The 22,579-nt window shown below is 44.8% G+C and overlaps 1 protein-coding gene across 6 annotated transcripts in view; it reads left to right on the top strand.

Annotated features, from left to right (window-relative positions):
- The first annotated feature begins 583 nt into the window (after positions 1-583).
- The window catches only part of PTPRG (protein tyrosine phosphatase receptor type G), a 584,867-nt gene continuing 562,871 nt past the window's right edge, over positions 584-22,579 (top strand). For 5 of the 6 annotated variants that reach the window (XM_073350965.1, XM_073350966.1, XM_073350968.1 and 2 more), the window contains exon 1: positions 599-767. In XM_073350965.1, the coding sequence (XP_073207066.1) occupies positions 683-767 (85 nt within the window). In that variant the 5' untranslated portion in view covers positions 599-682. Of the gene's footprint in view, positions 768-22,579 lie in introns of all 6 variants that reach the window. The other variant, XM_073350970.1, reaches the window with a different exon arrangement.

Genomic DNA, 22,579 nt, shown 5'->3' on the forward strand with positions numbered 1-22,579 from the left:
AAGAGCCCCGGGGGCGCGCAAAAGCCCGCCTCCCCTTTTCCCCGCGCGCCCCCGCCTCCTCTCTCCCTCTCTCCGCTTTAAAGTCTGAGCCAGGCTCCGGGCTCACATGGTGCTTCCTGTATGGGAGAATGGAGCCCGTCCGGCCGCTGCCCGGCCGCCGCCGCCCAGCCCGAACTCCCCGCGGCACGGACTGAGAGCCTCCGCCAGCCCGCCGGTTCCTGCCATGGCTTGGCCCCGGCTGCTGCCCGCCTGAAGCGCGAGGGAGAGCCCCAGCCCCAGCCCGAGCCGCGGCGCTTCTCCTCCTCCTCCTCCTCCTCCTCCTCCGGCGGCGGCGGCTGCGAGGGGACCGAACTTCTGCGCGCCCGCCCGTGAGCTGCCCCCGGCCTCGGCGCTGCCGCTCCCGCTCCGGGCCCGGCGCTCGCGGCTTCCCGCTCCGGCTCACCCCGCCCCCGCCCCCCAGCGGCGGGCGTGGGTTCCCCGGGGGCTCCGCTCCCCGCTCGGCCGGGGCGGTGGGGTGCCTGTCTGTGGGGGGTGGGGTGTGTGTGTGGTTTTTTTTTTTGTTTTGTTTTTGTTTGTTTGTTTTTTGGCGGGGAGGGGGGGTGGGCGGCCGCGGAAGGCACGGCGCCAACTTCTTTGCAACAAGTTCCAGCCCCTCGCCCCCTTTCGATGTGCGCCTTTGGACATGCGGAGGCTACTGCAACCGTGTTGGTGGATCTTCTTCTTGAAAATCGCCAGCGCCGTGCTCCACTATGTGGTGTGCTTCCCCGGTGAGTGGCGCGGCCCGGCGGGGGGGGGGGCGGACGGGGGAACCCCGGGCTCCGGCTTCGCGCGCTCTGCGGCGCCGCCTGGCCCGGGGGGGGGGGGTCCCGAGGGTGCGTGGCCCGGCGCGGCGGCGGCTTCTCCCCGGGGGACCGGAGACACGGGCGTGCGAGACCCACACTTGGGGGGCGGGCGGGGGGGGGGGGGAGCCGGTCTCTGCCCGAGCCCCGCGTCGCTCCGGGGCGGGCTTTGTCTGGGGCTGGGGACGGTTCTCCGCCCTGGCTTCCCAGCCGTGCTCTGCCCAACTTCTCCCTGGTGCCCCCGCCGGGAACAAGGGGCCGGCCGCGGGAGAGGCCCCGACCCCCGGGTGCGGGATCGTGGCTGCCCGCGGCCCCCCCCCCCCATCCCGGCTCGCATCTGCCTGCCCGCAGCCGCCTGCCATCGCCCCTCCCGGGCTCTGCCCGCTCGGCAGCCGCGTGCCCCACAGCCACCGGGGAAGGGGGGCGGCGAGAGCCCCCGGCCCCTCTGCAGCCCCCGGCCCCGCGGCGCGCCCGTGGCCAGGGACGGGCTCCCCGGGGCGCCCGCTCCCTCCCTGCCTCCGGCGGGCCGGGCTTTGGCGCAGCGCTTCCCGCGGCGGAGCCCCGAGCGGGGCCGGGCAGCAGCCGGCGGCGGGGGGCGCCCGGGGCGCTGCGCGGCACCGGGCGCCCCGGCTCCGGGGGCGCCCGGGGAAGGCTCCCGCTAGGCGGGCTGAGGTGCCCCCGCACCCCGATCCTCTTCTCCCGCCGCCCCCCCCCAAACTTAGTAGCGTCCTGCCGCTCCTCGGCTGCCCCTCGCCCCCGCTTGGCTGCGGTCCGCCGCCGTCCCCTTGACCTTGGGGGCCGGGGATATGGTCTGGGGGCGGCGGGCAGGGGGACAAGGTCGGAGCCCGCCCGTGCCTGGGGCGAGCCGAGCGCGCCCGCAGCCCGGCTGCTGCTCCGGTTCCTCCGCCCCGGGGCAAGGAGGGAGGCGGCGGAGCCTGATGCGGGACCTCGCCCCGGCGGGGCTCTGGCCACCGTCCCAATCCTCAGGGGGCTCCCGGCACCCCTGTGCCAGGCTCGGGGCTGGATCGCACCCCAAGGTTGCCTTAACACGGCCTCTCAAGCATGGTGCGCCCAGGTCAACAGCCAAACCCTCCGGGAGGCTGCGGAGAGGAGGCGGCGGCTTGCTGTGTGTTGTGTTGTGTTGTGTGTGTGTAATGGCTAGGGAAAGTTAAAATGTCAGAGCGGCTTTGGAGGAGTCTGCTGTTCCATTTCCCAAAGCTGCAGTGAGGCAGATGCACCCACAGAGGCGCTCCTGAGCTTCTGTCTGTCACAGGCTGCGCCCCCCCCCCCCCCCCAACAGCCCCCCAAATACGCACGCTCCGGGATGGACGTGGCCCCATTGGTGAGTTACCGAGTTTCTCTCCAGCTAGGATGGATGTGATGATAACGTTCCCTTGTCTTTACAACCGCTGGCTTTCAGTAGCCACACAATAACGCAGCTGGGGAGATCAAGACAATTACAAAACCCATTTCTGCCCGAATTTATTTGTTCACCCTTCAGTTTTAAAGGGGCATTGTCAACTGTACATATGTGACTCCAGTTTCCAGCACCCTCCAGAATGTCACACACACCTCTACCTTTCTCTGTACATTCCTTTAAAAAGATCTCCGGCTTTTTCCTCTTTCCCCATTCCTGTCTGATGAGAATCTTTGTTGCAGGGAGGTAGTGAAATTGGCTGAGCACAAAGTGCTGTCAAATGCACGGGGCGGGGGGGAGATGTAGAGCAGAACTTTTTTTTTTTTAAAACCTTCTTTTGCTTAGTGTTACTAGTTAGTTTTTAGTAGCTACACAGTTTTCAGCCAGATGTGATTGTTTTATTGAAGTAGTGTTACCTTTTTGGACTTGGTTAAGTGTGGGTATATATTAAAAACATACTTTAGTATCTCTTATTCCAGAAAAGTGAGCCAATTGTATATTTTGAAGGTCCTTGCTGCTTGCTTTTCTGTTAATTTTATTAGTGTGTGTTTTTTTTTTAATGTAAGCCTGTGTTCATAGCTATTAAAGATGAAAAGCTGGGACAGTGACCTTCTGATGCAATTTGTATTGTGGACCACTTACAGGATACATGAGAAGAGTAAAATCATTTTCTGGAAGCTTTCTAGTAACTTTCAATTCTCTTTTAAAATGTCCACAAGGACACAAGCAAATGGTCTGTATACCCCATCACCCCCAGTAACTTATCAGACGCTAAAATGATTTCAAGCAAAAATAAAATAAGCCAGAGTGAGAGTTAAAACCTCCATCTGTTTGAAATTCTGCAGCTCTTGAGGAAAAATACATTTATCTTCTTTGTATTGATTTCTTCTCTATTTCAGCCCTGAGAGTGGGGCCTTTCTCTCTGGTTCTGATGTATATTATACAGTAATTATATCTAGAAAGCAGGCTCTAAGAACAATTCAGGGAAACAAGCTTTGTCAGTTCAATATGACAATATTGTAAGAATAACTGATTAATATCCATGGAATTAAAACTAGATATTTGCATTATAGGTTGATGGAGATATATGCTCTGTGTTTGCATATCCATGTTCATGTACCGTGTTTAGCTAAATGATTTAACAATGTTTGTAACTGTGAAATAGCTATACAATACTTACAGATGCTGTTCAACGGGAGGCTTTGCTTGGGAAACAAAGTATTTTCTTATTAAGGCTTTTCTGGCTGTAGTTCTTGACACTGCTACCATGTTAGGCTTCGCTGATTTCATTATTGTAGGTTTTCTTCCAAACAGTGATCACACTCCTGGGTTGGGCAAGTTAGGACATTAAGACAAATAAGGACACTGTAGCCTTCTCTGCTGGGACCTGGTACATGAGAAGTGCCAGAGGCAGGAAGGCTGCAGTGCGCTCCTCAGGGAACTAAAACAGGACATCAGTGTTGATGACACCAAATGGCAAATTTGTCAGAATTGGTGGTGGGGAATCCCTGCCAAAAATTAACTATTTAGTATCTGAAACAAAATATACCTGAAGTTGTTTTTTTTTTTTTTTTTTAAACCTAAGTTAAGAAGTTTAGGGAATGCAGATGTTTATTTCATGTAGGACAAACGTTATTTCCAGCTGTCTTTAAACAAGAGATAAGATTACTACTTCTCTCTCCCCTTCTCCTTCCCCAATCACTTTCATTAGTGAAGCAATATGAAACAAAGACAATTTAACTTTGTAAAATAAAGTATGAGGTCATATAGAAAATAACACTTTTCACCTTTAGCAGTCCTCTAACAGAATTGTAATGGGTTTTTACCTTTGTACAAGTGTCTTGTTCTCTACTCCATCAGTAACCATGAGGAAAATCTATTGGAATCTTCCTGCAGTGCTCATATAGTACATTTAACTGTGAACTTGTCCCTGGTAATTGCAATAGTTACTTTCATCTTAGTTTGATTTATTAAAAACAACTGTTGCTATGGGGTCTGCTCACTCATGCAGCTAAATTCATTGTGTCAATGAATAAGAAAAGGCCTAAATATTAATAATACAATAGCATCCTTAATAATCTGCTTCACTGAGGTAAGGAATGTTTGTGTTCTGTTATGTATTTCATGACTAGTTATAGTACCTGGCATCTATGGAGCTATAAGCTCGTTTCTGTTTTCCTCCGAGAAATGTGTTTTTAAAAAAAAAAAAAAAAATCGACATGACCTAATTAGTTAGGTCAACTAAATTGGTTAACATATATCCACCTCCAACTTTTTTAAAAGGCATGATGATGGTGGCTTTTAGTTCTTCGCTCAGCAAGTATGAAGACTAAACTTCTTTTGTTTTTTTTTTTTGGGGGGGGGGGAGACGGACGGGGGGAGAAGTCTTTAGTATTGTGTTTGTCTGTTTCCTAGGAGCTTGTGCCTTTGCGCTAATCAAATGCCACTTTCAAAATCTTTAAAGGTGCTGAATAAGACTGGTCTTGTTTATCCAAGATTTTCTAGAGCAAGGTGTGCGCTCCTGCACTTCCCTTTCATAGATAAAAATGGAATGTACAGGAGAGGGCTCTCCAAGACTTTTTATTTAGTCCTATGGCTTTTATGAAGATGCCATGTCTTACATTTTAATTATTCTCTTATTTTCAATGCCTTTTTAAATATGCTTTATGTTCCAGGAAGTGGCTAATGGAGTCCTTGCTGATAAAGAATGTCAAATACTCCCCTCTTCTTCTTTTTTTTTTTGTGCACTGGGAGCTGAGCTTGCTGGTATGCTTCTGAAGAGAAAACTAAGGAAGAGCTTTAATATCGTTAGCAGGCTTCTAGAACTGATTCACAGCTAACAGTGCCAGGACAGAGCTTTGTAAAATCTTTAAGTGATGCTGGAAGCTGAGTGTACTAACAGCTACAGCAAATGTGATTTGGGGAAAGGGAAATTCAGTCAATGCAAAGGGGGAGGCGGAGAGTAATCCATTTTCAGAGGATAGACTAGAATCTGGATATCAGAAACACGGTGGTGCCGCAACTTTCTGTTTGCCTCAGATTTATAGGTTCTGTAAAGCCATTGTTCTCAACTCTGTGGGGTCAGGCCCTATTCTGGGCCTTCTGTTTTTTAAGGGTGAAGAAGTGAGGTAGCATCGTGTGTGTGTGTGTGCTTTCTCTCCCCAGCCCACCTTTCTCTTGAGAGGTCCACTTCAATATGTTATAGAAAACTGGTGCAAATAGCTTTCTATCACGCTTTGGGAAAAGAGGAGCCTTTACTCAGAACTAATGAAGGATTTGCATAAACTAGCATAGAGACTTGATGATCATCAGCTAGTGTGTACAATAGCTTCTGATTGTCTTACTGAGATCTACTGTTGCACAAGTAGGTCTTGGCTGAGTTGTGAAGTCCTACTCTCCATTCCATCCTCCTAGAAAAGATTGAGGAGCACTGCTCCTCAATCATCTCCTAAGAAATCTAACTGTCCAGGAATATGATGTGGCTTCTGTTAGGAGTGTCCGCTTTCTGTGAGCGGCGTGGGGGTGAAATCCTGGATTCATTGACTGATAACGAGTCAATGACCCTCTTAATAGGGCTAGGGTTTCACCTGGGGTGTGTTTCTTTCCTTATATACTTTTAAAATTATGTAACATGAATAGTTTTCATTGTCTATTCAATTATAGAAAGTACGATGAAGACCCTATCCCTGTTCTGATCAGCGTTTAAGGACGAACATGCTGGTAGCTTTTGGAAAGAAAGCATTGTTAAAGTTGGCTCTAATTTAAATGTTGAGTTTTATGGTTAAATTAAAAAAAGTTTCTAACTATTAATCTCAACTATCTTTGGAAGAAATGCTAATCTCTTGGTGGCTGCTTTTTAGCAGCCAGCCGAACATGTGGCATGATGTGCTCAGAAGCCTACGGGTATAGTAATAAAATTGCACTTTATCCAGTATATAACCTTAATATGAGGAATTATGAGAGAATGAGACTAATTTCTGTTTGCTTTAAGTTACTGTCGTTTAATTTTATTACAAAACATACATCATAGTGGCTGTTGTGCTCTAACTGAATTGTGATTCTTTATACTCTCACATGGCAGCAAGCAGTCATTCTTAAGGCTTAATTATACAGTGCTTTTAAATATTTCAGCAAATTTATTCTGCTATCGCAGAGCCAAATCCTGAACCCTTAGGGCCATTTTTTAAAGGTATTTAGGCTCCTAGTGGGATTTTTTTTTTCCAAAAGTGCTTAATATCCCAGTAGGCACCTATCCACGTCTTCAGGTGCTCAGGCTTAAAAGGTAGGGACCACATTTCTAACTCCAGCGAACTGCCGTTCACTTTTTGTCTGAGTAAATCTGCAGGCTGTATTTTTACACAACACTGACCCGGGTGTAACTCCATTGACTTAAGTGGAGTGACTCTCAGTTAACATTGACATCTGCATCTCTCTGGGAATGTTTAGGAGGCCAAGGATAGGAGGAAAATATAAATTATTGTGTAGGTCCTGCTCAGACTGCATTTCTGTACTAATGAGGGGAGCCTGTTACATTGCCCACCTGGTAAGGTCAATTAAAGACCAGCTGTTCTGGTTGGAAGCCCTAGTTTTTCCATTTGTAGGTTGATATTCCTTGAGTTGGGTCGGCGGGGGGGAGCATGGAGGTAGCTGGTAGGGGTTTTTGTAATGTGGTTGGATTGGGCTGGGTGATGCTGCACAAACACAGGCAGACACAGATCCTTCCCTGATGAACTTACAGTCTAAATAATGACCCTTCTCTCTTCCTCCCCCCCCAGAAGCTAACAGGTGGAAGGCAGGAGAAAGAGCATTCAAACAGAGTAATCAAGGTGAGGGATGAGATGGCTGCTGCTGCTATTCCTTTATCTCTTTTCCATATATATATATATATATTTTTCTTATGGGAATGAGGGGAATGGCAGGAAGTGAGTAAATAGGAATGTCTGTGGGGAAAGGGAGAGGAGACATGTTACCATGATGCATGGCTTCTTCATTCCACTGAGCATAGGATTTATTTTTACTGACCAGATTCACCTTACAGCAATTTAAATTAGCCACAGTTTATTGGGAAGCTAACAGTAAAATCAGGTAATGGGTGGTTTTGTCCTGTCATTGTATGTACAGTATTTAGATATGTTTGGGAACTGGAATATTAGAATTCTGAATCAAGTAATTGGGATAGTGCTGGATAATTCTATCGAACTCCTGGCTGCAGCGTGCACTTGCCAGCAGCAGTGTGAGGTGAAATCTCACTTCATAGGGGATGCTGCAGCTCTTCGGTACATACATGTTGCTGTGATGCCCAAGTACATGCGTTCTCTGCCAGCTGCTGCTTTGAGGGATTTTGCATTCATAGCATGGAAACCTATGTAAGGAAAATCTAGATTTTGAGACTTGGCTACTTAGCTTAACAAAGCTGCTTTGAATATCCTTTTCTGTGCTCACGAATACTTGATGAATGAAACCTGAAGCCAGGAGGAGCTGCACTGGTATTTGGAAGCAAAATATTGGCCATTATTTGGTCATGTGGCAGCTGTTGGTGCTTTTTTTTCTGATTTTAAAAAGCATGCCTGTCTTTTTCATGGAATGCTTTTAAAGCTCTTCTTCTGACAGCCAGCTTATTCTAGTGGAAAAAGAGGAAAGCTATCTGATCTCTCTTGCTCACCAAAATGGACAGTAGTACAGGATTCCCCCCCCCCCCCTTTGGAGGGAAAGAGGGACTGATAAAATGCCCCAGTGTTTTAATCAAAACAGTGCTTCAGAGTGTGCTCAGAGAAAAGCGCTTAAGTATTGGATTATTTCCCTTCATCATTCTCAAGCCTTAAAACTGGCATTTCTGCTCCCTGGCTGTGCCACCTATTTAAAAAAAAAAAAGGCATTATAGTGGACTGAGAATGGAGAAGGACTTAAACTGAAGAAGGCACAACTCGTGAACCTCCCCTCCCCACAAACCACTGTCCAAAAAAGAGGTCAGATTCACATTGAGTAGTCTTCTGTACCACTGCAAAGTTTGTGTAAAACTCTTCTGTTCTGCTTTTCGCGGTGTGTTACTTGCTTGGCGCTAGTGATTATGCCTTGTACAGGGCAGTGATTGTGCATGGTACAAGGCAGTGGTGAACTGGACCCAGTGAATGTTCTCAGAGCCTTCAGCAAGGACGCTCGTTTCGTGCCACCAAAGGCTGCTGCTTGGTGTGCTCTGTTCTGCACAGCATTCTAATCACAGCCCTGTACGATTGGAGAGAGACTCTCACTAGCATCTGCTCCTTGGACTTAAAAATGGCCCTTCCGACATCCTAAGAGGTATTGTAACCATTAATAGGGAGTTCCAAAATAAAGAGACACCAGAAAGAAGTGGTCTCAGATGGCCAAGATTTTCCAAAAGTGACTAGTGGCTTTTTTTGGTTGTTGCTTGCCTCAATTTTTTGGGGTCCAACTCGAGACTCCATAATGGAGGCTGATTCCCCTCCCCCCCAAGCAAATGCTGAGCTCTGACATTCTGCTGATCAGACCCCTTTAAGTTTTCTCCACCTGAAAACTGAGGCACCCAAAATTGCTTTTTGCTTTTGAAAACTTAGGTGCAGGTCTACATTGACCTCAAAAACTAGGGGTAGAAATGTCAAAAGCTCCTGAGTCCCACTGACTTTCTGTGGGATTAAGGTTCCTACGTCACTCTAGATGCTTTTGAAAATTTTATCCTGGATCTACTACAGAAGCAAACTAGAAAGGATAACAGTAAAACCTGTAAACTGGGGATTCATGGTGCAGGAATAACTTTCAAGCACAGCATCCATTTAACCAGTGAAATGCGAGAGCCGGAGCACTAGTTCAACCGGTCAGAGTCTCTATATTGCTCACCAATTACGTTCAGTATTCTTTTTACAGTAAAATAATTTTAGCCATAAATATTCCAAACACTTGTTTTAAAATATACCTAAAATTTGCCTGTTTGACAGCAGTTGCATCATATTCTAATTGGTGAGGATCACTAATGAGTACTCAAGTTCTAAAATTAGTTGTTTGTTTTTCCTTTCTTCTGTGCCCGAGGGTTTTGCATCAGATTGTGGCTTCTGTATAACTGTTTGTATTTCAAAGCAACACCTTCCTGAATTTTTAGCGATTTAAGTAAGTGTTAACTGTTTGGGCTCAGTGACAGCAGTTTCCAAAATTGTTTTTTTTTCTTCTTACTACATTGTTGATGCATAGTAAAGTGTTCCTCTTGTGTTTACTGTGAATAAAGTCATTGTTATCTTTGGAAACCATGGGTGCAGATGTGTGATCTTAACAAGGCACTGATCCTCAGCTGATGTCAGTTGTCATTGCTCCATTTAACAAGTGGAGCAATGACAAATTACACCAGCTGAGATTCTGCCCGATTGTCTTCATAGTGGGGAATGGAAAGGGTTGTCTTGAAAAATGCTGCGCATTAAAACTAGGGATTTTGTTAATTTCAGTGAGTTCTTAAATGCGATTCTCACAAAGAATCATAATTTGGTCAGACCATAACAGCAACTATGATGTATGTCTTGCAATAAAATTAGAATACAGTAACTTTGTCTTTTTTGTTTTTTTTTAAATCAAATCTACATTATTTTGGTTTGCCAATATCTAGGGTCTTCATAAAAAGCTAGGATCCGTCAACAGAGCCCAACTGCGTGGCTTGGTCTTGTTGCATCAAATATGCACAATTTCTTTTAACTATTGGGGGCTTTTTGTTTTATAGGGTGTAGTGAAATGTGGAGCAACATCTTCATTTGGCTGCTTCTCATTGTAACGCTACCTCCTCATTGTAAGGCATACTGTGTGCCTCTAACATCTCCAAAATCTCCAATTCACTATTGACCATTGTTACACAGTCTTAAACTCTTTTTCTTTCTTTTTTTCTTTTAAAAACTTTGTGTAGATAAGGGGATCAGTTACAGTCAGCATGGATTTGTCAAGAACAAATCGTGTCAAGCCAATTTGATAGGTTTCTTTGACAGTGAAACAAGCCTTGTGGGGGGCCAGGGGAATCAGTAGATGTGATATATCTTGATTTTAGTAAGGCTTTTCAGACTCTCTCATGATCTTCTCATAAACAAACTAGGGAAATGCAACCTAGATGGAGCTACTATAAGGTGGGTGCATAACAAGCTGGAAAAGCATTCCTGGGGAGTATTTGTCCGTGGTTCAGTCATGCTGGAAGGGCATATTAAGTGGGGTCCTGCAGGGATCAGTTCTGGGTCTGGTTTAATTCAATATCTTTGTCAAGGAGTTAGATGGCATAGACAGTACACTTGTAAAGTTTGTGGATGATACCAAGCTGGGAGGGGTTGCAAGTGCTCTGATTAAAATTCAAAATGATCTGGACAAACTGGAGAAATGCTCTGAAGTAAATAGGATGAAATTCAATAAGGACAAATGCAAAGTTCTCCATTTAGGAAGGAACAATCAGTTCCACACATACAAAATGGGAAATGACTGCCTAGGAAGGAGTACTATGGAAAGGGATCTGGGGATCACAGTGGACCACAAGCTAAACACGAGTCAACAGTGTAACGCTGTTGCAAAAAAACCAAACCTCCTTCTGGGATATGTTAGCAGGAGTGTTGTAAGCAAGACCGCAGAAGTAATTCTTCCACTCTATCTGCACTGATTAGGCCTCAGCTGGAGTATTGTGTCCAGATCTGCGCACCACATTTCTGGAAAGATCTGGACAAATTGGAGAAAGTCTGGAGAAGAGTAACAAAAATGATTAAAGGTCTAGAAAACATGACCTATGAGGGAAAATTGGAAAAATTGGGTTTGTTTAGTCTGAAAAAGAGAAGACTGAGAGGAGACATAAAAGGTTGTTATAAGGAGGAAGAAGAATTATTGTTCTTAACCTCTGAGGATAGGACACGAAGCAGTGGGCTTAAATTGCAGCAAGGGAGGTTTAGGCTGGACATTAGGAAAAGCTTCCTGTCAGGGTGGTTAAGCACTAAAATAAATTGCCTAGTGAGGTTGTGGAATCTTCATCATTGTCCAACCTGCTCTTAAAAAAACTCCAAACACCTGTCAGGGATGGTCTAGATAATACTTAGTCCTGCCATGAGTGCAGGGGCCTGGACTAGCTGACCTCTCAAGGTCCCTTCCAGTTCTATGATTTCACCTATTAGCCAGACTCTAAACCAGGCAATGGACAGGAAATAAAGATGATTTCAGTCTAAATACCAATTTGAATTTGATCCAGGCCACTTGGTTCTCACCAGCAATCCAGTGACTCTGTGAAAAAGATGTGGTTGACAACTTTTTTACATAGGATTTTGTGAGGTGGACATATATGACCAGACCTTCAAAGTATTTAAGTACCTGAAATCAGTGGGAGGTAGGAGACACATTTTAGGGAGCTGGGAGAGACCTCTGAGGAGCTGGTCCATATTATCTATAAAGTGGATTGAGAGTTCAGCAGAGCAACCAAGGACTGAATGCACACAGAGCCCTAGACTGTCCTCTTTTCACTGGCTGTGGTCCGTACAGAATGTTGTCCAAGCATAGGGGTGGGGAAAACTTGCATTGCTTGCACCCCTGGTATAATTCATATATCGAGCTATGCATGGGCCAATATGCCGTGAACACTATTCCCTGATTTTCCTTTTTAAAATAATCTGTAAGTGCCAAGAAAAGAATATTCTTTACTGCATTCACTTCCCATTGACAAGCAAACATGTTTGTTTGTCAATCATATTTGACATGGTAGAAGCACTGGAAAATAAATATTCGTGTGTGTGTGTGTGTAAGAATTAATGGGGTTTGGCAATTAGCTTGCTAGAATGAACCAAGTGACTTAGTTGAACATACAGCCTTTTACTGAAAAAGGCCTTCCTCGTAGTTAAAAATAAATGAAATTGCTTCTTATTGATTTTAATTTACGGTGAAACGCTGCTGTCTCTCTGACAATGCCAGAAATGGAAGCAACTATAAATGAGTACAAGATGTGATAAGGTAGATGGACTCTTAAGCAATCAAGAACACAGACAACCTCCACCTTAGACCGTAGTTAAAATATGACACTATGTATGGATCAATACATAAGTTTGCCTTAATCTTGTCCTTAAGCGCTTTGAAAGCTACATGTCTTGTATGTAGATACACACCCTCTCACTGGCAGAGATGGTGAGGCCTACTGGGGGAAGGGAATGTTTTTCACTATTGCCCTATCCCTGCACCCATGGGTTTGGTTGTGCTCTGCAGCACCCAGCGAAGTGGGAAATGGATTGAGGAAGCATAGGATAGTATTTCTAGAGACCCTTCAGCAGATATGTGGGGAACAAAGTGCTGCATGGTTTTTGGAATTAAAAACCCACCCACACAGACCATCACCCTCAAAACTAAATACACCAGTACATTTAGAGGGAGAGTTAGTGAGTGTCCTTATCAGAAAATAAACCCTATGCGTCTGGCACGAAAAACTGCAGCCATAGTATAATAGCCTGAGAAAGAAATGCCATGTCACAGGGGCTTCAGCTATTCTTTTGCTCACCACCATCTCCTTTAAATGTGGAGTTTCTACTTGTGAGTAATTTGAGCAAAGATTAGTAAATAAGAGAGACAGTACACCACACAACAGGTATTGGACTTGAAAGACTGAGCCAACATTGCAGCTGCAGTAATTAATAAGGTAACTCCATTGAAAACTGTGTTAACTGCATTCTAATGGCCTGATCCTGAGGGATACTGTGCATTCCTCAGTGCTACTGAAGTTAATGGGAGCTGGAAGTGCTTCGCACATATTTAGGTACTAATTCAGTAATGTGAACACATTCTCTCCAGATAAGCGGTGCCCTTAAACTAGCATCCTGAGGAGGTGATGTAGTAGGTTCTCTTCAGCGAGCAGTACTAAAAAGCCATGAATAAGCTACCCTATTGGACACCTACGTTTGTCATTGTAGGTTACCTCCATGTCAGCCTTTTGATTTTTTGCTCATTGGATGAGCACAGTGGAAAGCTTGTGGGGGGGAGGTTCATTTAAAAAATTTCACATTTCTTATTGATAAAAATGACAAGACAATTAAAAAAAAAATTAGTGTGGGAAGGGAAAACTCTGCTCCCTGGCGAGAGATCTATTGCCCAACAACAATGAAACTGGTTCACTGAAAACAAATTCTCATGAATGTTTTTGTATCATTAAAAAAGGGATTGGGGAAAAAAAAGTCAACCAGTTCCAGTAGAACAAGACTCACATTTTAAGAGGACACCAGTTATAGGCTCCCCCCCCCCCACCCCCCAGATATGCATGTGCATGAGCAACTCCATGACAAGGCTTCCCTCACTGGCGTACCTGAGCAAGTTTGGATAGGTTACGATGCTTCTATCCAATGTTCTCAAAAGTCCGAGCAGAGAGAGGAATTTTACATATTGCTCCAGAAGCAGCCAACCCTGCTTAGACATGGGTCTAGCACTGGGGTGGGTAAACATTTTGGCCCGAGGGCCACATGGGGTGTGAAACTGTATGGAGGACTGGGTAGGGAAGGCTGTGCCCCCCAAGCAGCCTGGCCCCCACCTCCTATTCACCCCCTCCTACTTCCCAGCCCGTGACTCTTCCCCTCAGAACCCCCGACCCATCCACCCCCCCTGCTCCTTGTTCCCTGACTGCCCCCCCCCTGGAATCCCCCCACCCCAAACTGCACCCCCCCCTTGGGATCCCACCTCCTGTCCCCTGACTGCCCTGACCTATCCACGCTCCTGCCCCCTGACAGGCCCACTTGGGACTCCCACACCCTATCTAACCCTCTCCCTGCCACCATTCCCTGACCGCTCCAGAACCTCTGCCCCATTCAACCGCCCCCCACTCCCTGTCCTGTAACTGCCCCTGGGACCCCCCACGCCCCTAACCGCTCCCTGCCTCCTGACTGCCCCCTACCCAACATCTTCACCGCCGCGCATGCGTGCTGTCACCGCCCTCTTACCATGCTGCTCAGAGCGGTAGGAGCTTGCTGCCTGTGCGGCAGCATAGCTGCGTGGGAGGGGGAACAGTGGGGGAGGGGCTGGGGGTGAGCCTCCTGGGCCAGGAGCTGGGCAGGACAGTCCCACGGGCTGGATATGGCCCACGGGCCATAGTTTTCCCACCTCTGGTCTAGCAGAAACAAAGTGTCTTCAAAGGCAAAAAGCTCACTGATGATACCCTGCTTCAGGCTCCAACAAGCATCATCTCTGGAATGAACAGTGAAGTGTCAGGAGGGCAGAGCAGAAGTCTGGCAACTGCTCACTTAGATCAGAGTAATGCCCCATCTAATAATGATCCCCTCCCCAACCGTGACCAATATCAGATGTTGGAAAGAATGCTGCAAGGAAAAAATTTTTTTCCTGAGGAAAACAATATGCACAGTGGTCAGTAGTTTCTTCCTGGAAGAAAAAAATCCATGACTGCTAGGGGTTACATCCCAAGAGTACCCAGCACTTTCCATTTCACCTGAAGCTCAACTGTTAGACGCTGAGTACTATGCACAGATGATGTACATGCTTACTATCCTGCCCTACTCAAGAGAGAACCATATTCTGCATCACATGAAGCTTCTGCAGGGTACAGCAAACTGGGTGCAAGCCTTAATGTGGTCCATGCTGCCAGCATTCCAAGGAGGTGTATCATGGAAAGGAGGGAGATCTCTTGGCCAGCTGAAGACGGAGGGGCTTTTGATCCCTTCTCCCTTATAACCGCTATGGCCCAAATCACGACAGCCTCAGTAGCAGAACTAAATGGTTTCAGGCTATTAACTGTAGAAAACAACCATTGAGAGGGTTGTCTACGTGGACCATTGGGGCATGATGTCTAGAGCACGTATATGTGCTGGGCACTAATTGGCCCATGTGGACTTTGCTGGTGAGCACTAGAAGTTCCCAAGTGTGCTTTAATGTACCAAAACAGGTTATCTATGCTGTCATCATCCCCAGGTTTGTATCTGGTGTCTGTACCTTGCAGAGGTGTCATACAGTGCAGAAAGAGTATTAAGGAACCTTCAGGAAGTTTTTCTTAACATACCGTCTAAACTGGCCTTGCTGCAAATTAAGCCCATTGCTTCTTGTCCTATCCTCAAAGGTTAAGAAGAACAATTTTTCTCCTTCCTCCTTGTAACAATCTTTTATATACTTGAAAATGGTTATGTCCCCTCTCAGTCTTCTCCAGACTAAACAAACCCATTTTTTCCAGTTTGATCTCGTTTTGTGCCTTGGCCTTTCTAATTTTGTTCCTGTGTACTTATTTGTTCATATTTATCCTTTGTAATTTGACCTAGTTTTCAATTTTTGTCGAACTCTTTTTTAGTTTTTAGATCATTGAAGATCTCCTGGTTAAGGCAGGGAGGTCTCTGGCCATACTTCCTATCTTTCCTGCGCAGTGGGATAGTTTGCTCTTTTGCCCTTAATAATGTTTCTTAGAAAAACTGCCAACTGTCTTCAATTGTTTTTCCCCTTAGACTTACTTCCCATGGGATCTTACCTACCAAGTCCCTGGTTAAAGTCTGCCTTCTTGAAATCCATTCTCTTTATTTCGCTGTTCTCCCTCCTACCATTCCTTAGAATCGTGAACTCTACCGTTTCATGATTACTTTCACCCAAGCTGCTTCCACTTTCAAATTCTCAACCAGTTCCTCCCTATTTGTTAAAATCAAATCTAGAACAGCCTCTCCCCTGGTAGCTGTCTCCACCTTCTGAAATAAAAAATTGTCTCCACTACATTCTTGGAAAGTCCTGTGCTTTGGGTGGTTTTGTTAGTTGTTTAAAAAAAGCCTCATTCACCTCTTCTTCCTGGTTAGGTGGTCTGTAGTAGACTCCTACCATGACATCTCCCTTGTTTTTTTATCCCTTTTATCCTTACCCAGAGACTTTCAACAAGTCTGTCTCCTATTTCCATCTCAGCCTCAGTCCAAGTGTGTACATATTTAATATATAAGGCAATACCTCCTCCCCTTTTTCCCTACCTGTCCTTCCTGAGCAAGCTGTATTCTTCTATACCAATATTCCAGTCATACTTATTATCTCACCAGGTCTCTGTGATGCCAACTATGTCAAAGTTGTGTTTACTTACTAGCATTTTAAGTTCTTCCTGCTTATTCCCCATACTTCTCGCATCAATATACAGACCTCTAAGATACTGATTTGATTCCCCTTCCTCCAGTTCTGTCTTGTCTCTCCTTTATCACTGCTATAACAGCCCATGCTCCCCACCAAATTCCAAACCTTCTTCCAGGTCTCCATGTTCTTGACTTATCTGTGGGCTTTGGTCACCTGCCCCCATCGAACCTAGTTTAAAGCCCTCCTCACTAGGTTAGCCAGTTAACGTGGCACTCTCTGAAGCCTTCATAATAATTAATCTTTATTAATCAAATATGTGGCTGGCTTGATGGCTCAAGAGATTGGATAAGTGGGTTCAGGAACAGTCCTCTGTGTGTCTTTGTTTCAAATTCTTTCCACAAGAGGGTAGTGAGGAAATTGTTACGATCTTGATGATTGTCTCATCTCTGAACTCCGTGGTTGTGGTTCACTTTCTGGCGAGCAAATGTCCTCCCTCGATCTTTGTATCTCAACAGAGGGCAAGAGCTGACCGGGTATGAAGACTTTAACTGCTCTTTCCAACTTAAGACAGCCCTTCCAGACAGGATTCAGACTTCTGCTGGTGGGACTGTGTGTGTGTGCTTACACTACTGTTACTCTCATACCTCCTCTGTGGATAAAGAAAAGTCCGGTTACTAGCACACCTTTAAAGACCATTAAATTGTCCCGTCTATCACATTTTTAAATCAAATACAGCTGGTGAAGTTCAGGCCCCTCTGAATTTACTGACAAATCCAGTTGATTTCAGTAGGGCTAGGATTTCCTCCACTATGCTTCTTTGGGTCGCCATGGTTTGAACCTCTATTTCTAGGGTGACCAGACAGCAAGTGTGAAAAATTGGGATAGCGGGTGTGGGGTAATAGGAGACTATATAGGAAAAAGCCCCAAATATCGGGACTGTCCCTATAAAATTGGGACATCTGGTCACCCTCTCTATTTCACTCACTTAGAAACGTATTAAGAATGCCAAACTTCTCAAACAGGCTAGGGGTAAATTTCTATTTTGCTTTAAAAACAAAACAAACACACACACACCCTTCCCATTCAGGGGTATTTGGAGGTGAGCTACCTACTCTGTTGCATTTAGCTTCTTTGTATCTCTTCCTCTGCTCATAGTTACAGTACTGATTCAGGAAGGCTGTGAATTGGGGGAGGAGGGCAGAGAAGGGCAGCGGTGGTGATTGTGATCATCACAGCGAGCTTTTGTACCCCTAAAACTGTAAGAAAGCAATGTTCTGTTGCTACAAAACCTAATTAATAACTAGCTTGTGTTGATGAAAAGCTCATTTCATACAGCTTTGAAGGCAACTTGAGTAGCGCGCGAACTGGTCGGATCTCATATCAAAACAGCAAACCATTTCTTTTCAGCTAATTACCTAGAACCGTATAGGAATTTACACGTAGGTGCCAGATGGCCAGCTGTGTCTAAAATATACAAATAGTCTCAATGCACATTGCACCTGTGAATCTAAGCTAATAGGGGGGTTGATCATACTTTAGTCGTACCTGTCCTGTGCGAATCCAAGATAATAGTAAAATAAAAGCAGTAATGTTTTCCAGCTCAAGCAGTTCATCTGTGTGCAAAGTTAGTTAAGGTTTAGTTCTGCATGCTTTCTGCCTGTGTACATTTTGTATTATCAAGCCATACGACTTTTCTCTTTTGAAGCTAACTAGTTTTAAATGTTAAATTGAATTTTCATCTTCAGCTAATTTTTTTCTGGATCTTGGGGAGTCATGTACAAGTAATCCTAGCCTCTTCTAAAATTGTATGTAAAGGTGCCTAACTTCCATTGAAATCAATCAGAATTAGGCACTGAAAGTCCCTTTGAGGATCTGGGCCTTGGTGACTATTTTGGCCTGCGAATCTCCCACTTCTGTGTACATTGAATTACCATGCATTAAATTTTGGGGCCTCCACTCACCATAGTCTCTCTCATAGCCTAATTCCAAAAGGTGTAAACCCCTCTTGCTCCACATTCTTATAGACACTTGAGTGCACAGTCTATCTGTGGAGCCAGGTACGTACTCACAGGATTTACATTATGAATGGATAACTACAGCAGCTTATCTCATTTGCACTCTATTAGTGCCAAGTTAATTTACTAAATAACTCTGTAGTCCTAATCTTCAATTTTTAATTTGCCTGTCAATTGTGCTTTCTGCTGAATTGATAACTGCATGGAAGTGCCCAGCAGAAGAATGCAGCCCTGATTCTTTCTTCCTCAAAATGAGATGTACAAAATAGTGTACGCTATGTGCACGAGGGAGAGACAGATTATTTTGGGGGGATAAAGGGGAGTGGCTTCTTTATACATAGGGAGTTTGATCCAGTAAAAGAAATTCGGAAACTCATACGCTCTCTTTTTGAGAGTTACCAGGTATTTCTGCTAAGCTAAAAGTGAATTAGGCCATTTTGCCAACACTGTCTCCAGTCCTGATCATTGTATGGACGACTTCATCCAGTGTACCATATGATGTCAAGCAAAACGATCGATGAAACCATTAGCCAGCTGGCTATCTGAGTAGGAACATTGATGAATTCCTTCATATTTCCCCTTGGGTTTATTTAGTGATTTGTGTCAGAGGAGGAATGAAGTAGAATAAACAAAAGTCACACGCTTGCTGTAGCTCTCAACCCAAGAATAAAGCAGAGAACAGTGTGATTTGCTTTTTAAACCCTTGCCTTCCTTATGTATATTTATAGAGTGTGGCATGAAGGATCTACTTCACTCTTTCCTTCTTTTAACTTTCCACATGGCCTTATAGGAGTAGTTGGATTTATAAATCTAGTAAAGAACAAATATGCAGAAATGAATCAGAGGGCTTCAGCAGAACTGTATAATGCTACTGTAGTAATACAGTGCTCTAAGTGTGCTTTTTAAAATGTTGCTTGAAGTGTCTTTGCAGAATCTTCCTACCTTTTTACTGATGCTTCAGTGTACGTACCTTGGCTGAAGAAGCAGAGATTTCTGTCTAGCTGCAGATTCAGAAGGCTTTTTGTCCGTCCTTTTTGCTTATCTTCTCTTGCAGCAGGGAGGTATGGTTCAGTGGTTAGGACATGGGAGACCTGAGTTCAATTCCCTACTTTGGTGTGACATTGGGCACATCACTTAGCCTCTCTGTGCCTCAGTTTCCCATGTGTGCAAGGGGATAACAGTCCTTCCCTACCTCACACAGATGCTGTGAGGATAAAATACATCAAAATATTGTGGAACGCTTTGAGCCTATTGAGGAAATAGGCATTATTATTATCTGTCTGGCGCTGTCTTCTGTTAAGAGTTGTTTTCTTGGTGGTGCGCAGCCTTCACAGCTACACTGACATTCCATATAGGGTCTGATAGCACCCTAAGTGACAGCAGGGTGAGAGTACCTTCCAGCTGTGAATTAAGCAACATGCTTAACAAACATGTAGCTTGTTTTCTCCTCCTCACCCCCGTCCCATCTCCATCCCCAGTGCAGAGAACTGCATATGCATTGGAGTAGGGGAGTTTTGTGTGTGTGTGTGTGTGTGTGTGGGGGGGGGGGGGGTTGGTTCAGTGGAACTGCTCATGGTAGTGAAGTTCATATGCAAAGGTATTTGTGGAATGACGGGCCCAGACCTGAAGTGCTCACTGAGTCCATTGAGTTTAATGGCAGCCTTATGTCAGGCCTAGAGCAGCAACTCAGACGTGAAGGGCTTGAGCCATTAAGAGTAAAGGGTTCGCAAGTGTTTCCTTTAATACTCAGGTAATGGATGCAGCTGTGTGTCAGTAGTAGTAAAAATGCTCTAGGTAAGCTTTTGCATTTTTAGTGGCCATTATCCTTTCATTTTTGATCTTAATCCCATGTTTCATTTACGTTTTGTCTATTAAAATGCTTAAGAAATGAATGTGGAGGGGTGAGGGGGGGAATGCTGTTTAAGGCCCCGATCCAGCCAAGTACTTAGGCACGTGTTTAAATCTGACTTCAGTGGGACTTAAGCATGTACTTAGATATTGCTTTGCTGAATTGGGCCTTAATGCTAAAGTCTGTTTATAAATGAACTGTGTTCATGATAAAACAAAACAATACCATTCAAGGATTGTTTATAAAATGTTTATATATGAAATTCTGCCCCTTTACAACTTTGCAAAACAATAAGCAAACTAAGTGATGGTATTGAAGAGATTTCCTCCATGCACAATTGAGATGCAAAGTGGATAACTTTTAGCAAATGTTGAGTTAATAAATCACAGTCCTAATTTAATGTAGTGGCGTTGTAATCTGTGTCTAAAGCCGTGCTTGTGGAAGAGCACAAAATACGGTCATGCCAATGGACTAGATAAGATAAGTTTCCAAAGTAGAAAACTTCCCTGTAGACAGTGGAGAGGTCACATGGCCTAACTGTGCCCTTGGTTGGATGGTGGTGAAATTCTGACTCAGGAACATGTGGATTTTTAACAATCTGAGCAAGAGCCAGTTGTTACTGAGGCAATAAAGTTGAAGCAGTAGTTTGTCAAAAGCACCTGAGGGTGACACCTGAAAACTGGCATGGGAAATTGTTATTTGAAGGGACTCAAAACAGAGTTGGGAAAGGCTAGCCTGAGGAGTCTTCTCTTAAGACATCCTAAATATAGCAGGGTAAATCTACAGACCCCTATGGTACCTCTTTTTATTTTGGCAAAACAACTTGCTGAATTCAATGGGGACCTCTGCTTAAAGTCTGGTATAATGTGAAGCAAAATTTGATTAGTGAGTGACTTACTGCAGTGTTGACAAGGAAAAAGATTATCAACTACAGGATATGTTGATAAAGGGCAATAGTGTTTCTTTACAATTGCTTCCCTGGAAAGCTAGTATGGTGCATGTTTCATGAGATTTGGAAGTGTGGTGTTGCTGAATGGATGTGTGGAAATTGCATGCTCTAAAATATTGTGGCTTTAATATATAATATAAAGTAAAGATTAATAAATCTTTAATAAAATAAAGATTCCATGCATCAAACCAATTCAAGGAGGAAAAACTCATTAGCACCATTATATATGTAGTCACAGGCAGCTCTCTTACCTTTTATATATTCCCATTTTACCACCTGCACTTCTCCTCCAAGTAAAAATTTTGAAGACTAAAAGAGCAGTAGAAATTCTGGTGGCAGATTTTGTTTATATATCAGCACTGAAAATCAGTTTAATTATAGAGTGTGTCTTAATACACTAAAATGAACTCCAAATGCTTTTCTTCACCACTGGTTTCCCATTTCAGCCATTTTCGCTCTGAACAGCAATGTCTCTGGAGCCTAGAGTGCAACACTTCAGAATTCTGCAAGTGGAAACAGTGTAGCAGTTACATGCAGTAAGATACTGGACTATAGGATGTTTGCCCCAGTTATAAAACCACTGAAGGATTCTGATGATTGTGTTGGTGGGAGTCTGATTCTGTTGTCTCGCTAACTATGTCCTGGGCTGAGCCCTGTTTGGAAGAGAGTTAAAACTTTTAGACCTATTGGGTGTGGCCCAAGTCTGTCCACCCACCATGACCATAAATCTACCCTAGGTACGGAGGCTAGAGATTGTAATATCAAAGGTAACTTAGCTTTGAGCCACTGTTAAGGTGGTGAAAAATACTTTAGCATGGCATGTAACCAACACTGCTCAGGTAAGAACCCGTATTTTCATCACCTCCAGGTTGGACTGCCATAACTCTCTTTATCTGGAGTTGGACGCAACTGATGTAAAAAGGCTAGTACACCATGTCTTGCTAGTTTAAAAAACAACAACAAAAAAACCCCAGTGTGATCACATTACACCTCTGACTGGCAAACTCACTTGGCTCCCAGTTCTCTCTAGAACTGCTTTAAAATTCTTGGTCCTGATTTGTAAGGGGATTAGACCTGCATACCTTGGAAGACTTCTTACCCTCTCCCTTCCATCCTGAAAACTGTTGCAGTTGGATAGGCCTGGGTTCAGAGTAGAGGGCACTAGAAATAGGAGTATTTTCAGTGGCTGGACCCCAGCTGTAGAATTCTCTGCCATGTGAGATCAGGCTGAGTCCAAGCCTCGGAGGAAGACAGAAAGAAATGTGTGTTCTCTTCTGCTTCTCAATTTTGGGTGGTGCATGTATACCACAGTAATAGGAATTGAGAGAGGGACTATAATCCTGTAAAGATTGCCAATAGCTTCCCTTCTCTCAGGAGCGCTGACGAGCTCGGTCAAAAATGGACTGAGATTCTGCATGGGTTTCCACCAGCCAAGAAAAGCCCGGGGGCATTTTTTTGGCATGTTGAAGCACTGACTTCCCCAGTTGT

This window comes from Lepidochelys kempii, chromosome 7, assembly GCF_965140265.1.
Source record: "Lepidochelys kempii isolate rLepKem1 chromosome 7, rLepKem1.hap2, whole genome shotgun sequence".
Taxonomy (NCBI): domain Eukaryota; kingdom Metazoa; phylum Chordata; order Testudines; family Cheloniidae; genus Lepidochelys; species Lepidochelys kempii.